Source organism: Anarhichas minor, unplaced genomic scaffold, assembly GCF_050575085.1.
Source record: "Anarhichas minor isolate MPS153535 unplaced genomic scaffold, ASM5057508v1 ptg000114l, whole genome shotgun sequence".
Taxonomy (NCBI): domain Eukaryota; kingdom Metazoa; phylum Chordata; class Actinopteri; order Perciformes; family Anarhichadidae; genus Anarhichas; species Anarhichas minor.
The window spans coordinates 1,553,339-1,570,139 of record NW_027466560.1 but is presented as its reverse complement, the minus strand read 5'-3'; the positions used below and the strand labels follow the sequence as shown (position 1 = coordinate 1,570,139).

The 16,801-nt window shown below is 44.7% G+C and overlaps 1 protein-coding gene across 3 annotated transcripts in view; it reads right to left on the bottom strand.

Annotated features, from left to right (window-relative positions):
* The window catches only part of mgat3b (beta-1,4-mannosyl-glycoprotein 4-beta-N-acetylglucosaminyltransferase b), a 49,470-nt gene that overhangs the window by 9,244 nt on the left and 23,425 nt on the right, over positions 1–16,801 (bottom strand). The window contains exons 1-4 of one of the 3 annotated variants that reach the window (XM_076083028.1): positions 7,866–8,112; positions 2,814–3,249; positions 1,658–2,334; positions 28–310 (exon numbers count right to left, since the gene is read on the bottom strand). In XM_076083028.1, the coding sequence (XP_075939143.1) occupies positions 28–310; positions 1,658–2,334; positions 2,814–3,248 (1,395 nt within the window). In that variant the 5' untranslated portion in view covers position 3,249; positions 7,866–8,112. The other 2 variants (XM_076083027.1, XM_076083029.1) reach the window with 2 other exon arrangements.

Here is a 16,801-nt window from a genome sequence, read left to right as displayed (position 1 = left end):
CGTCCCGCAGACGAGCCGAGTCGCTACCTTGCGCATGTGGATGGCGAAAGGCTCCGTCCAGCCGTCAAACAGCTTGAGGAAAAGGAGGCCCTCGAGTGCCGGGATTTCGTCCGCGTCGTTGATGACGAAGACGTCGTCCGATCTGATGCCCGCCAGCCTGGACAAGCCGTTGCGTGTCAGGTAGGTGCGCAGGTAGTCGTCGGCGATCCAGCCGTCCTGCCGACCGCCCTCTGGGAAGTGATCGAGGAACACGTAGAGGATCTTGTGACGTACGTAGTCGTACGTACCGTTGAGCAGGAGCCGCAGGAAACTGGGGAAATTACGGAAAAGCCATTTAGTGGAATCCCAAGAATCTGTGTTGTTATATAGAACTTGTCACATCACCGCTAACTATTCTCCCCGATGTCTTTGGATGTATTTTACCTGCCATTCTTTGCCATATTTTACACACATTTACGAGCAGTTGAATCCTTGCTTGAGTGTAATCCATTCAGACTTGACAGATTATATTGCTTAAAAAGGAACCCGGTAGAGTTGTAACTCGAGGACGCACATTCACATGTTAAGTGTCACATTATTCTAATGTTTGACAGTCAGTCAGTAGCGATGCACCAGCGATAGGTGGTGAAGAAGAGAGTCGATGGAATGTTAAGTCCAGCTTAAAGAAAAGGAGAATCCACACGCTGTTAAAGTAAGCGTCATTATTACTCCACCTCTGATATTCACTGTAATAGATTACAACACATTGATTTCCATTCTGCACAGAACACAAAGGGGAGCCGATCGGTGAGAAAAAACATTCATTCATTCATGAAATATGAACGATGTCGTACAAACTGACTGCAAGAACAACTCAATGAACCCGTCGGTGTGCACAGAGACAGAGACGCGGTGTCACTTCCTATGATTCAACACACCGATCTCTCTGCTTCCACGGCTGCACACGCAGAGTCAACCGTGTCGCTCGCCTCTTAATCTGCTGTAAAATTGCTCCCGAGGCGTTTTCGTGTCGTCTCCAAAAGGAACTTTGCTTTAATTGTCATTCGGAGCGCCGATGCTCGAGAGGCGTGAAGGCCGGCTGTAAACACCGGCTGTGAACCGGTAAAACTCGACGCATCGGCGGTGCCGCAGCTCGGCTAAAAGATTTGGGATTTTGTGCAGTTTTGATGAATATGAAACTGGGGCAATGAATGGGGGCTTCTCCAGTGACCTCAAGTCAACCAATTGATCGATATCAAGACGTGATGATCCTCATACACGTGTTTGAACGATATCCTTCGAAAAGCTACGTTTTCCTACAACAGTCCAGCAACACGTGTCACTTTCCCTTCAGTACATGCACTCAGTTAGGTTAAGAGAAACACACTCTTGGTAAGTTTGTGTTAAAATAAGCACAGAAGTTTTGTTACTGAAGAACGAATGTTGCGTGACAGAAACATCAACATTGACTTCTGGTTTCACACGAGGAACGAACAGCGGATTTTGTACTTCGTCATTCATGATTACGTTGATAACATCCAAAATAAAATATGTTTCATAGTTACGAATGCGGGTTGAGACCAGCCTGAACGACGACACAACGAGGCTTTTATAATATAAATGTGTATATGTGTGTATATATACTTCTTCTACCTCTTTAAAGTTTACAAAGTCTCACCTCAGAGGCCGTCTCTCTCCGTAGGCGGTGAAGTTGGATTCACAAATGAGGAAAATATCAACGCCTTGTGCGAGCTCATGGAAGCGCACATGCAGCAGGTCGAACTCGTGGTTGATGTTGATGGCGTTGATCACCCTGCGCGGGGTCTCCCTGGGCGTCAGCCGCTCCTTGGTGGGCAGATTGGAGTGGTACACCATGGTGGGAACCCCGCAGTAAGGTCCGTGCCATCCCGGCCGACAAACGCACTTCACCAGCCGCTTGCCGCCGCCGCCCCCGCCGCCCCTGGTCCTGGCCTTGGCCTTCGGAGCGATGGAGGGCGGCTGCTGGACCTCCAGAGGTTTCCTTTGCCCGGCGGCTCGAGCGCCGCCGTCCCCTCCTCCGTTAGCCACGGGGCCCCCTAATTTCCCAGAGTACTCCTTTTGGGTGGCCACCTCCGTCCCCTGTCTGAAGCAAAGGGCTCCCGCTTTGGTTCGCACAAAGTAAGGGGTTCTGTCATGCTGGAGCTGGTGTGTGCGGGTGTGGAGGTCTCCCATGGCTTCCAAGGGGTCGGGCAACGGATTCTTGTGCAACGCGTCCAGTTGCTCCTCCCCCACCAGCGGGACCTCCGGGAGGTCAGGCCCTGCAGGCCGGGCCGGGCGGCTGGGGTTTCGCGGCTTCAGACGGTCTTCGGCTCGCTCCTGAAAAGAGAGACAAAGACGAGAGGAGGAGGATTAACCCCCGAACAGTCACTGGACTATACACCAAAGACATGTGAGCTGCAGAGGAGAGGACGAGAGAGGGGGAGAAGAGAGACGAGGAGAGGCGGAGAGAGGAGGAGAAGAGAGAGGAGGAGAGAGGAGGAGGAGAGGAGAGGAGGAGAGAGGAGAGGAGAGAAGAGGAGAGGAGGAGAGAGGAGAGGAGGGAAGAGGAGAGAGGAGAGGAGGAGAAGAGGAGAGGCTGAAGTAGAGGATGTAAACATATGAATAGTTTAATATATAAAACACGTAGAGCCCCCCCCCCTTCCCCCCCAACATATGGATTTATAGATTCCAGTATTTTCCAAATTTTGTAAAATAAATTATCAAAGAAATACAACTTTTTCCTTTTTTAACTGTGATTCTGCACTAAAGACACGTTTGACTTCTACTTCTAGTCACGCTGGTTCAGGTTCACTCACCTCATCCGGAGCGCCGAGCCGCTGGTTCTCCTCCGGTTTCTCCCAAGGGTGAGGAGGCGCCGGCTCCTCCCTCAACCTCATCTCCAGCCCCGCGCCTCCAACCATGACCCCACCGTTCCCCAGAGCCATCCCTCCTCCTCCTCCTCCTCCTCCTCCCTCGGCGCCCGCCGCCGCTCGACCTTTGGTGTCCGACGGACGGAGGACCGGTAGGGGAGGGGCCTCTTCGGGGGAGGCGGGGCTTAGCGGTGTGGCGCCCGCGCCCTTCTCCCTCCAGAAGAAGCCAGAGACCATGATGAAGGACTTGATGTTGGGGTAGGGGGCGGAGAGCTCGCGCAGCAGGGAGACGTAGTGGAGGGCCTTGTAGTAGTGGAGGAAGGAGATGACGCACAGGCCCACCGTGCACAGCAGGAACACCCGGTGCCGCCGCATTTTCATCCTGCACAGAGAGCGAGGAGGGAAGAAGCATCAGAAGTCTGTCTCTTTAGTCACATCTCCCTCTGTGGGACGAACCCACAGTTACAGACGCAGAAAGTAGTGAACTCTGGTGGTTAACAAGCACAATAAGAAAAACCATCACCGAGAATAATAGTCCAGAACACAGGAAGAAGATAAACCGGCTTTTACCCTTCAAGCTAGCAAAAGCGTGACAATGTTCACCGTTTCCCCGCTCAGTCTGAAGAAGACGTAGAAATACTTAGAAATGAAGAAGAAGAAGATTTGAATTGATTTTTAGAAGTAAAGGACCTGAGACTTCCAGCTTCTCACGGAGGACTTGCTGAATGTAAAGCGATGATCGTAATGTTCAAAGACACGAGATGACACAATGATCCTGTCTGCACACATCGACACGTTCTCTGTCTGTGTGACAATAAAAAGTGGATTTAAATGGAGCATTAAAGTGGACTCAACACATCTTAACGTGGGCTCCTGAGCCACGCTCACGCAGAGCAGTCACGGAACAGTCCTACAACCATCATCAACATGAAGTCCTGAGTGAAGTCGGGTTAAGACCCAATCGAGTCCTAAACTTTGTGTTTCAAACCTCATTCATTTGTCTGCTGCAGGCGTCAACATCTGGTTCTTTAGAGTGAAGTCAAAGCTTCATGTGTTAAAGCTGCATTCTCTCTAGTGTCCACCAGGGGGCGACTCCTCTGGTTGTATAGAAGTCTATGAGAAAATGACTCTACTTCTCTCTTGATTTATTACCTCAGTAAACATTGTAAACATGAGTTTATGGTCTCAATCTCTAGTTTCAAGTCTTCTTCAATACAGCATGATGTTCATTTAGTACATTATGGTACATTTAGAGTCACACAGACCATAAAGCAGGGGATGCTTTAGGGCGGGGCTACACGGTGATTGACAGGTCTCTACCAGAGACGTATACGGCGTCTCTACGTCACTCCTCCTCAGTCCATGTATGGTCACTTCCTGTTCACTGGTTGCAAAAAAGCAAACTTGAGGCTTCAAAACGTCCACAAACCAACAAGAGACGTCATGACGACTACGTCCACTTCTTATAGACAGTCTCTGAAATTTATGTTCACTGGATGCAAAAAACAAAATGGTGAGAGCAAAATCACTGAATCGAGGCTTTAAAACATCAGTCTATAAACCAATAAGAGACGTCACCGTGTTATGTCCACTTCTTACCACTTATGTCCACTTAGCTGTTTGTTTACAGTCAAATGCCTTATGGTGGTAAATTAACCAATATTGAGCTACAAGTAGCATTCTTTTCTTTTATTGTCAGAGACGAGTAGTAGCTTCTATCTAATGCCCATGTTCTCTTTAGTATTCCTCCAAACCAGGAGACAACCTCTGGTTCTTTAAGTGAAGTCAAAGCTTCATGTGTTAAAGCTGCATTGTCTCTAGTGTCCACCAGGGGGCGACTCCTCTGGTTGTATAGAAGTCTCTGAGAAAATGACTCTACTTCTCTCTTGATTTATTACCTCAGTAAACATTGTAAACATGAGTTTATTCATTTCATTTGCATATTAAAACATGTAGTTGATCCAGTGAAGAAGTTTAATGGTGATATCTGTTCGTTTTGTAGAGTTTTTAAACAAGCATTTAAGATTGAAAACAACAATTAGCGCACCAAGAAACAAAAGGCCGACGCCCTTTAAACATGTCACCAAAGCTCACACCCCTCACCGATCCACACAGGACGGCAACTTACAAACAGAGCAACCGGCCGCACCGCGCGGCTCGTTTCTGTGGACTCAGCAGCTCTAAGGCAGCTCTAAGGCGAGGCATGATGCTGCCGGCCTGTGGGTGCAGCCCTCCTGTCAGACAATGCACATTATCATTAACAGAGCCAGCGCTGGTATCTCCAATCAATGTGGTGAAAAACCAAAGAATGTGAGAGTCATCAGAAGATAAACCTTTATAAACAAAGACTACTGTGTGCCAGATGTGAAGAGAAACAGCTGCTGCACTTTGCATTATGCGTTTATTATTATCATATGTATTCATTACATTACATTACATTACATTACAGTCATTTAGCAGACGCTTTTATCCAAAGCGACTTACAATAAGTGTATTCAACATCGGTGTTCCCACGTACATTCATTATTTTCTATTGTTGTATTTCTGATGAATAAAACTCGTCATAAACTAAATTCATCTCTGCTTCGGGACAAACCCGTCGGCTAAAAGCTGTTTTTAAGAAACATCTGGACAATTTAAGGGCGTGGGCAACGCCCGGCACCCATCCCTACGGCGATGAGCCGGCCAATCACAGAGCGGGCATGCGCTCGGGGGTCTGGAATGCGTTGAATGGAGGGAAGAGGAAACGTTGAGAAAAAAATCCCGTTTTTAAGTTCCTGTGTTGATACAAACTTTGAGGATCTGATGTCTGTTTGTTTCTCTTATCAGTGAGGTCCTACACCCCCCCCCCCCCCCCCCCCCCTCTCTCCCACCTCTCCCTCTGTGGGAGGTTTGAAGGGGTTGCACACGAAAACCCCCCTGGAGGGTTTAGAGAAGCCCAGAGAACGCAGCCCAAACATTTGGTTTGGCGACACGGAGGCCGATCGGAGCGATAAACAACCACAGGAGGAGGAGGAGGAGGAGGAGGGTCCCAGTTAACTGCTCCTAATTTCATCAGTCTGACTGTGTGTGTGTGTGTGTGTGTGTGTGTGTGTGTGTGTGTGTGTGTGTGCTGACCCGCTGAACCAGTTCCCCATTGAACTGGATTTTGGGGCTGGCAGACACACAGGAGTCTGTCTGTAGTCATGGCTACAGACAACACATCAGTGCATTTATCTTTAAGTTATAAGATGATGTAAAAAAAATTAAATAAAATCTCGAAAATTAGAAGAGGACGTTTGAGTGTTTGTTTCTGGAGGAGTCTCACAGTGAGGATGACGTCATGAGGCCTTTCTCTAAGAACACATTTAACAAACAGCATCAAAGACTTTTACACTCGGGACGTTTTATACTTTGTATTTTTTGGATCTGTTGTTTTTATCACGAGTACTTTCACTGAATTACGCGGCAAATGTTTTGGGAGAATAAAGGCATCAACCAATCACGTTGTGAGGACGAACATATTCTAACAACAACACGCCTTGACAAAGAAACTCCAGGGCATGATGGGAAACGCCGGGCCGTCGCCTGATCAAAGAGCTGATCGGCTCGTAGTTTCGACAAAAAACTAATTTCGTAAAAAAAATACCTCGGGGACCGGCAGTTAGCGAGCCCAACTCCAAGTTCACAATCACAAACGCGGCCCGATCAGAGAGTCAAACTGCAGAACAACAACCGCACCGTGAGCAACAAGACAACTCCAACCTAAAACTACTAAGTCGTGTGCTCGCACTTCTTCAGACACCTTTTGTTTGGGAGAGAAGAAGACATGCAGCCGTTTAGAAACGTAGAAAAGAAAGGGAAGCTCCTGGAGAGATGAGAAATACAAGACAACAGGAGAGAATCAGCATCGTGTGGGAGCGAGAGGGAAGACGCGTAGGACGACACGGACACAATAGGGCCATATATATACATATATACACATATATGTATATATATGTGTATATATGTATATATTCACTTAGCATGCTCAGGGTCAGAAACAGAAGAGCGAGCTCTGTAATTGAAATGCGAGTGTATAAGGTGTCGGGGTCGAGGCTGACGAGGACACAATCTGAAACACTTTAATGTCCATCTGGTCCACCGGATCTCAAGCGTGTAATAGACGGAACATGTTGTTGCACCGAAGCATGAGGGGGTGAGGGGGTGAGGGGGTGAGGAGGTGAGGGGGTGAGGAGGTGAGGGGGTGAGGAAGCACCTCAGCGTGCAATCATCCATCACCGTGGTGCAACCAGACAGGAAACCAAAACCAGTCAACGGTAACTTCAGTGAATCTTTGGGGGTTTGTTGACTGTAATATGGATGAAATAATACGAGTGAGGCATTAAAGGACAAAATGATGATTCAGTTAATAAAAGGAACAACGGAGTAAATCATGATCCACGTAAGAGTTTCATCAACAAACACAAAGGACCACTTCAAACAGACACTGCGCTGTTTCACAAGAGAGCAACGCGTTCACTGACAGATGTTAAAGTGGAAATCTAAAACACTGACGTCTTCACAAACAGTGAAAAGAAGCCGGATCGAAGCTTAAAATTGTGATATTTCATCAAAGTCATTTTATTTTATTCTACGTCTCATTTAAAACGAACCGTTTGCTTTAACCAGATCCTGTGAAATACATTAAAGTCTGAGTAACTCAGTTATGATTGACTCACCTGAGACCAACAGTCATGTGACCTCAAATAAACTCTAAATAACATCAATTCTTTCCAACATGTTTTGGACATATAGATTCCATTGTCCAGTTTCTGTTAAATAAATCATCAAAAAAAAATGCTTCTTGCAGAGTTTTGATCCAAAAACCGATTCATAACTCCTAATTTGATAAACAACGGCATGAAATTGAAAGTAACTGAACGTGAAATCTCTTCTCAAGACGGACGAGTTTCGTAATGATGCCATAAAGGTTTATCGGCCTTTCATCTCGAAGAGTACAAGAGCCGGATCTCTCACCACACGGTCCCTCTTGTTCCTGCTTGTTACAGAGCGATCGGCTTCTTATCTGTGATTCCTCCATCAGCAAACAGGCAGATAGTGAGAAGATGAAACTCTCCCTCTGGGCAGATATACTGCACTTCCTCATTCTCAGTTCCTCAAAGGGTGCATTTACACACACTTGGTGTTACTTAATGTAACTGTAACCGTAGTGACACACTGGAAATAACTTTGAAATCACCAACAAAGCTTTTCTGCCGTTCCTTCTGTGACCGATGCCTTCTTATTGTTACTCCACCCAAAGCTAAGCTTAAGTAAGCTTGAAGTAGAACAGGCTGATTTCGGTGGGTCGTCCCAAAGGAAAGGCTGCTTCTCGCTGCACAGAGTGCAACATAAAACAAACATGAAGTACAGCTCGACGCAGCAAACACTGCGCTCTTCACAAGAGATGGAATGCACTTTGACAATCTGCCAACGGGTTTAGCTTTCAAGGCGTTCACTGAAAGATGTTTATCAAAGTGGAAATACATTTTTGTTTTTGAAAAGACAGCTTCACAAACAATGAAACGAAAACCTCTCTTTCCTCCAGGAGAGAGCCGTTAGGTCCCCGTGTGAAACAAGTCCAAGTTCAGCTATTTGACGGGTAACCTGCGTACGTCAGTAACGCCACTTCCAAAAGTATTTTAACGCAAACGACGATCTTTTCCTAAATCAAACGGATCACTTATGTTGACTAAACCCAACTAAGCATTTCACCATCTTTTATTAAACCTAACTAAGTTTTGCCATTTAAATGGCGGATTCTGCATAATTGGAGAAGTGAGCGGTTTTCAGCTGAGGAATCTGCAGAGCAGTCAACGGGAGCAACTCCATTCAACTGCATATGAACGTCCCTCAGTGTGTAACAAGCAGAGTTTACTTACGCTGTGAACCCGCTATCTCACCATCTGAATAATGCCTCTTTTAAACGGCAGATAAATGCTGCCACATTGACTTTAGACCAGGCTTTTGTTGATAAATGTCACAATGGCTTTCTGCTGCATCAAGGTATCGCTGCCTCGTTAGAAAAGAGACATGGCTCTTCTTCCGCAGCTGCTCCTCTCTTTGTTCTGTCTAACATGGGACCAGCTCTTCCTCAGAGTAACTTCTTCTCGTCTCTTTTGCTGCAGAATCAGAGAATCCAGCTCTTCCTTCCTCTCTCGGGTCACTGCTTCGGTGAGTCAGATGTCAGGAGAAAGCCAGTGTGCTAAGTGGGTTTCAATAATGCAGGCACGGTGGGGGGGGGGGGCCTCAAACAGTGTGTGTGTGTGTGTGTGTGTGTGTGTGTGTGTGTGAAACTGTGTGTATGCTGAGGTAGAGCTGGGAAAAAGCCGGTGAAGTGCCTCCATTCCTCAGACCTCATCTATATTTCAGCTCTGTAGCGGTCCGTGAGGTCTTTCTCTCGTTCCCCCTGTTCGCTCTCTGCACTGAAGGAAGACACAAGTGTTCCATGGTACGTTACACTGCCCCCCCCCCCCCCCCCCCCATCCACCGGTACCCCTCCAGAGGCCGAGCAGCTTTGAGTGGTGAATGAAGATGTTCTGAACGGACAGAATGTGTTTAAACGTGTGATAAAGATCTTAAAACCAGGTTAAATGTATATTTATTCTCTGTTGTCTTTCCCTCAAACATTCATCATTCAGCTCGTACTGTCAACGACCTACATTTCATTTATTTTTAAATATTCATCCATATGTCTTTTAGGTATCTCACAGTGTGTTGCATTTCTAATTTTAAATATGTAATGTGTTATATGAAGTTGCACTGTTAAACTGTTGCTCATTTCATTGCTTGTTGTTTATTCGGATCAACTCCTCCTGGGGTCCAAAGACAAAGTAACACATGTGTTAAAGGGCTACGCAAGAGATTCACTTCTGCACTTCCATTAATCATTAAATTGGGGGTTTCATACCATAAAGAGACGGATTAACAAAGACGAGAGATGTTCAATCTTCTCGTCCCTCACACGGGTCGATCCCACAAAGCAGCTCCATAGCAACTCTTACCAAACTCCTGCTGCTGATTCATGCCCTCGCATTCAGAGCTCTTTGTCCCTCGTTTATAAGGGAGACTTTATTTAAATCAAAAAGCCATTCTGTGATCGTGAGTGGATTATGAAACAACTCAACGCCTCGAGACACGGACTTTGTGATGCTTTCACCTGTTCATGTTGGTGTATTGCGTCACTTTGTTGTGTATGCTTTTGTTGTTTTGTATCTCATCATAGTCATATAGTGTCATTTGTAGTTATCATGGGTTTATTAATCATAATTTGATATTATTAATAGTTTCATATTTTTACATTTATTAATTATTATTTATAAAAATCTGCTACCAGCAATAACGCTACACTTTGTAGTCATTAAGTGTGTCTTTGTAGTTGTTTAGACTCTCTTTGGAGTAATTTGATGTCTCTTTGTAGTCAGTTAGTGTCTCTATTGTTGCTTAATGTCTCTTTGTAGTCAGTTAGTGTCTCTATTGTTGCTTAATGTCTCTTTGTAGTCAGTTAGTGTCTCTATTGTTGCTTAATGTCTCTTTGTAGTCAGTTAGTGTCTCTATTGTTGCTTAATGTCTCTTTGTAGTCAGTTAGTGTCTCTATTGTTGCTTAATGTCTCTTTGTAGTCAGTTAGTGTCTCTATTGTTGCTTAATGTCTCTTTGTAGTCAGTTAGTGTCTCTATTGTTGCTTAATGTCTCTTTGTAGTCAGTTAGTGTCTCTATTGTTGCTTAATGTCTCTTTGTAGTCAGTTAGTGTCTCTATTGTTGCTTAATGTCTCTTTGTAGTCAGTTAGTGTCTCTATTGTTGCTTAATGTCTCTTTGTAGTCAGTTAGTGTCTCTATTGTTGCTTAATGTCTCTTTGTAGTCAGTTAGTGTCTCTATTGTTGCTTCGTGTCTCTTTGTAGTAATTCTGTTTCTTTTTGTCGTTGAGTCTCTTCCTGGTTGGTTCGTGTCTCTCTGAGTGACGTTTTGCAGGTGAAGGCCTGGGGGCCCCTGATACTTTGGGCCCCCGGGCCTGTGCCCATCGGCCCATTCAGTAATCCATCCGTGCCTCATTTAAGGTCATTTTTACAGCGTTTTTACTTGTGTTTTCACAGGCCGACTATTAGCCACAACTATTTAACTATTTAACTGACATGTAGAAACGGTGGTTTGGCTCTTTCACAGCGATAACCTCCCCCCACCAAACACAATACAATCACAACAAAGCCGACATTGTTGAAAGTAAATATACAAAAGCCAGCATCAGCACTAGTGTTAGAGGAATGACTCCTGGTATAAGGAACTGAAGTACACGTAGTATTTCAGTTGCAGTAGTAATGTTCTCTGTTTTGGTTTTATGAACTCGTCATTGTACCTCAGGGACAATAAAGCCTCGCTCTGCTGAACTCTCTTCTGTCCTCTCAAGACTCATTCAGACCTTCTTTCCTCCTTTCAATCTGACTCTCTGTCTAAAATATTCTGACAGCAGCAGTTTAGGGAGGAGACATGTTCAGATCCTGATCCTTCCTCGGCTGCACTGTTCAGTTATTGGACGGTGGCTTTTCATTATAACGGCACACCGTCCTCCTCCGTCTCCCCTGAGAGTCAGAAGCGCAATGCATCTTGGTACATGTAGGCACATCGATGTCAAAAAAAGGTGGTAAATTTTCTCTTAAAAATGTAAAACTATCTCAACTCGAAGTCTCACACTTATTCAAGCTCAACTTTAAGTCAACGTGAGTGAGAAGCTCCAAGACGAATGAGCAAACTCAACCCGCTGATGAAGACTGTGTGATACGGTAGAAAGCTGTCGGGCATGCGAGTAAGTGGATCTTTATTTGAGATGATTTTCTCTACTTGTTTGACTCTTTATTACTTTTCTTTCTCTGCAAGATCTCAATCTAGCGGGCTGTATTAAAATATATCTGTACAGTATATTTGCTGCATCTTTTTGCAGACGTTTTTACATTTATGTTTCTTTTCTTTAATTTAAAAGCACATAAAAAGGAACATTTAACAAAAATATACAAATAATAAGAATCTACAGAAACCAACAGTTAGGTTCAGACAACAACACCGACAGTTAGGTTTAGACAACAACACCGACAGTTAGGTTCAGACAACAACACCGACAGTTAGGTTCAGACAACAACACCGACAGTTAGGTTTAGACAACAACACCGACAGTTAGGTTCAGACAACAACACCGACAGTTAGGTTTAGACAACAACACCGACAGTTAGGTTCAGACAACAACACCGACAGTTAGGTTTAGACAACAACACCGACAGTTAGGTTCAGACAACAACACCGACAGTTAGGTTCAGACAACAACACCGACAGTTAGGTTCAGACAACAACACCGACAGTTAGGTTCAGACAACAACACCGACAGTTAGGTTTAGACAACAACACCGACAGTTAGGTTCAGACAACAACACCGACAGTTAGGTTCAGACAACAACACCGACAGTTAGGTTTAGACAACAACACCGACAGTTAGGTTCAGACAACAACACCGACAGTTAGGTTTAGACAACAACACCAACAGTTAGGTTCAGACAACAACACCGACAGTTAGGTTCAGACAACAACACCGACAGTTAGGTTCAGACAACAACACCGACAGTTAGGTTTAGACAACAACACCGACAGTTAGGTTCAGACAACAACACCAACAGTTAGGTTTAGACAACAACACCAACAGTTAGGTTCAGACAACAACACCGACAGTTAGGTTTAGACAACAACACCGACAGTTAGGTTTAGACAACAACACCAACAGTTAGGTTTAGACAACAACACCAACAGTTAGGTTTAGACAACAACACCGACAGTTAGGTTTAGACAACAACACCAACAGTTAGGTTCAGACAACAACACCGACAGTTAGGTTCAGACAACAACACCAACAGTTAGGTTTAGACAACAACACCAACAGTTAGGTTCAGACAACAACACCGACAGTTAGGTTCAGACAACAACACCGACAGTTAGGTTCAGACAACAACACCGACAGTTAGGTTTAGACAACAACACCAACAGTTAGGTTCAGACAACAACACCAACAGTTAGGTTCAGACAACAACACCGACAGTTAGGTTCAGACAACAACACCGACAGTTAGGTTTAGACAACAACACCGACAGTTAGGTTCAGACAACAACACCAACAGTTAGGTTTAGACAACAACACCAACAGTTAGGTTCAGACAACAACACCGACAGTTAGGTTTAGACAACAACACCGACAGTTAGGTTTAGACAACAACACCAACAGTTAGGTTTAGACAACAACACCAACAGTTAGGTTTAGACAACAACACCGACAGTTAGGTTTAGACAACAACACCAACAGTTAGGTTCAGACAACAACACCGACAGTTAGGTTCAGACAACAACACCAACAGTTAGGTTTAGACAACAACACCAACAGTTAGGTTCAGACAACAACACCGACAGTTAGGTTCAGACAACAACACCAACAGTTAGGTTTAGACAACAACACCAACAGTTAGGTTCAGACAACAACACCGACAGTTAGGTTTAGACAACAACACCAACAGTTAGGTTCAGACAACAACACCGACAGTTAGGTTCAGACAACACCGACAGTTAGGTTTAGACAACAACACCGACAGTTAGGTTCAGACAACAACACCGACAGTTAGGTTTAGACAACAACACCGACAGTTAGGTTCAGACAACAACACCGACAGTTAGGTTTAGACAACAACACCAACAGTTAGGTTCAGACAACAACACCGACAGTTAGGTTCAGACAACAACACCGACAGTTAGGTTTAGACAACAACACCGACAGTTAGGTTCAGACAACAACACCGACAGTTAGGTTTAGACAACAACACCGACAGTTAGGTTCAGACAACAACACCGACAGTTAGGTTTAGACAACAACACCGACAGTTAGGTTCAGACAACAACACCGACAGTTAGGTTCAGACAACAACACCGACAGTTAGGTTTAGACAACAACACCGACAGTTAGGTTTAGACAACAACACCGACAGTTAGGTTCAGACAACAACACCGACAGTTAGGTTTAGACAACAACACCGACAGTTAGGTTCAGACAACAACACCGACAGTTAGGTTTAGACAACAACACCGACAGTTAGGTTCAGACAACAACACCAACAGTTAGGTTCAGACAACAACACCAACAGTTAGGTTTAGACAACAAAACCAACAGTTAGGTTTAGACAACTAAACCAACAGTTAGGTTTAGACAACTAAACCAACAGTTAGGTTTAGACAACAACACCAACAGTTAGGTTTAGACAACTAAACCAACAGTTAGGTTTAGACAACTAAACCAACAGTTAGGTTTAGACAACTAAACCAACAGTTAGGTTTAGACAACAAAACCAACAGTTAGGTTTAGACAACTAAACCAACAGTTAGGTTTAGACAACTAAACCAACAGTTAGGTTTAGACAACAACACCAACAGTTAGGTTTAGACAACAAAACCAACAGTTAGGTTTAGACAACTAAACCAACAGTTAGGTTTAGACAACTAAACCAACAGTTAGGTTTAGACAACAAAACCAACAGTTAGGTTTAGACAACTAAACCAACAGTTAGGTTTAGACAACTAAACCAACAGTTAGGTTTAGACAACAACACCGACAGTTAGGTTTAGACAACAACACCGACAGTTAGGTTTAGACAACAACACCGACAGTTAGGTTTAGACAACAACACCAACAGTTAGGTTTAGACAACTAAACCGACAGTTAGGTTCAGACTAAACTACTACCATAAAAACCTCAACATGGTGTTGAACACCGGTCTTCTGGTTTAAAGTCCTGTTTGTTGGACTCGTCCTCTCTCGTTCACCAATAGTCGTTTTTTTAAATATTATAAAGGAGTCACTTGCTCTGACTGTTGTTTACTCACATGGGTTAATTTTATTCATGCGTCCACCATGATTAAGAATCCTAATTGATTTTCATCCTGAGTGACACTAGAGAAACAGATAATCCGTGTCCCTGTACATGAAACCAATAGATTGTACTTCTTGATACTGAGCTCTGCAGGCGGACACGCAGGCCTGGGATTAGCTAAAGTGGGTCAACACCCACAAAAACACTTAGGTTTCGCTGACACAGTCCCATTGTCTGTGTGGCCTCCATTGTTATTACGGAAACAGGAAGCCATTTAGAAAAGGGTCCATTTTGGCTCGAGTTGAACCTCATGGTCTTCGCATTAGTCCGCGGTCCGAGCGGTAATTGCTGAAAGCAGAGAAGCGGGCCCGATGGACCCAGAGAACGGCGCCGTTGTGTTCAGCATTGTTGCTGACGGATGCACGACAGGAAGCTGAGAAGTGGCCACGTTAGGTTTAAAGCATCCAAACAGTCACTTCTGGCAGCGGTTCCTGAATCTAACTCTCGGACGAACGGGAAGTTCGGCATTACACTCGAACGCGGCACGTTTCGGCCTCGCCGACTGGTTTTAATTATAGGTCAACGGAGAGAGAAAGAGATCAGAGAGTGATTTGAGAGAGGAATGTAGAGAGTGGAAATGTGAAAAAGAAACAGCTCGAGGCAGAGAAAGGGCAGTGTTAAAGGAGTGTGAGGACAGAGGAGGGGGTGCAGGATGTGAGGGAGAGCAGGGGAGGTATAAACAGAAATAGAGAGAGAGAGAGAGAGAAGTGGGGGAGGGATGCAGAATCAAGAAAGAAGCCGAGTGTGATGGAGACGACATCACAGAGGAGGGAGAAGAAACATTTGGTTTAACGGCAAAACAAACAACGTCACTACTGTGGACTCACACACCAGCGACTATAGTTTGAACATCTGCAGGAACCTGAGAACATGAATGTAAAGAACCATCAGCAGTGACTTTACCAGGGTGTCCTACGGAGATCTCTGTGAACCCTTTGAGCTGTGTGACATCATGATGGGAACTCTTCTTAGATGAAACAAGAAGTAATCCACAAACTAACGGTCAGATAAATGGACAACAAAGACGTGATGAATAAAGGTTGCAGCCCTCAGTACGGATTCATCTTATTATAGATGTAATGTATATTCTGCTTGTTCCTTATTGGCTGGAATATAAACTGATATATATATCCACACTGGACGTCTATCAGCTACAGCATGAATGTGTTCAGGCCTGCCGGCGAACATTTGTGCTTTTCTTCTTCCAGTGAGCTCAAACATTAAAGCCCGATTCTTCGTCGTGGCTGCGAGCCATTTCATATTTCAGACGAGCAAATCCTCGAGCTGCATCGCTGCCAAGAGGAATTTGAGTAATCCATCCGGGCTAATCGAGTCGTGCTTCTGTGATTACAACCTTAATGCGAGTAAGATAAGTCTAAAGGGGGGGGGGATTATCTGACAGCCGCAATATTACCCTGCTGGCTCTCGTCAAATTATTAAGAGTTCACACAAACACGAAATAAAAGATGGAGGCCGAGGGAAGTGAAGGCAGAGAGAGACGGAAGAAAAGAGTCGGCTGAGTCCTGTAATCTGGAAGAACTGCTGTCAGCTTCACTTACTGGAAAGTCTGAAAGCACTTTGCTCTCACACACACACACACACACACACACACACACACACACACACACACACACACACACACACACACACACACACACACACACACACACACACACACACACACACACACACACACACACACACACACACACTCTACTGCAGTAGCCGATCCTCCCATCACCTCGAACAAAAAGCCACCACAAAAGTGAGATCAATGGAGCAACGCTTGATCTGCAACATTTCCCTGTGAAGAGAGGACACTTAGAATAAAATGTTTTTGATGAAATATCACATTTTTAAGATTCGTTTCAGCTGCTTTTTCTGACGGAAGTGTTTGTCACACATGATGTGTTCGAGGACCGGTGGAAAGATGAAAATTTGACGACGATAAACGGTTCAATTTCAGTG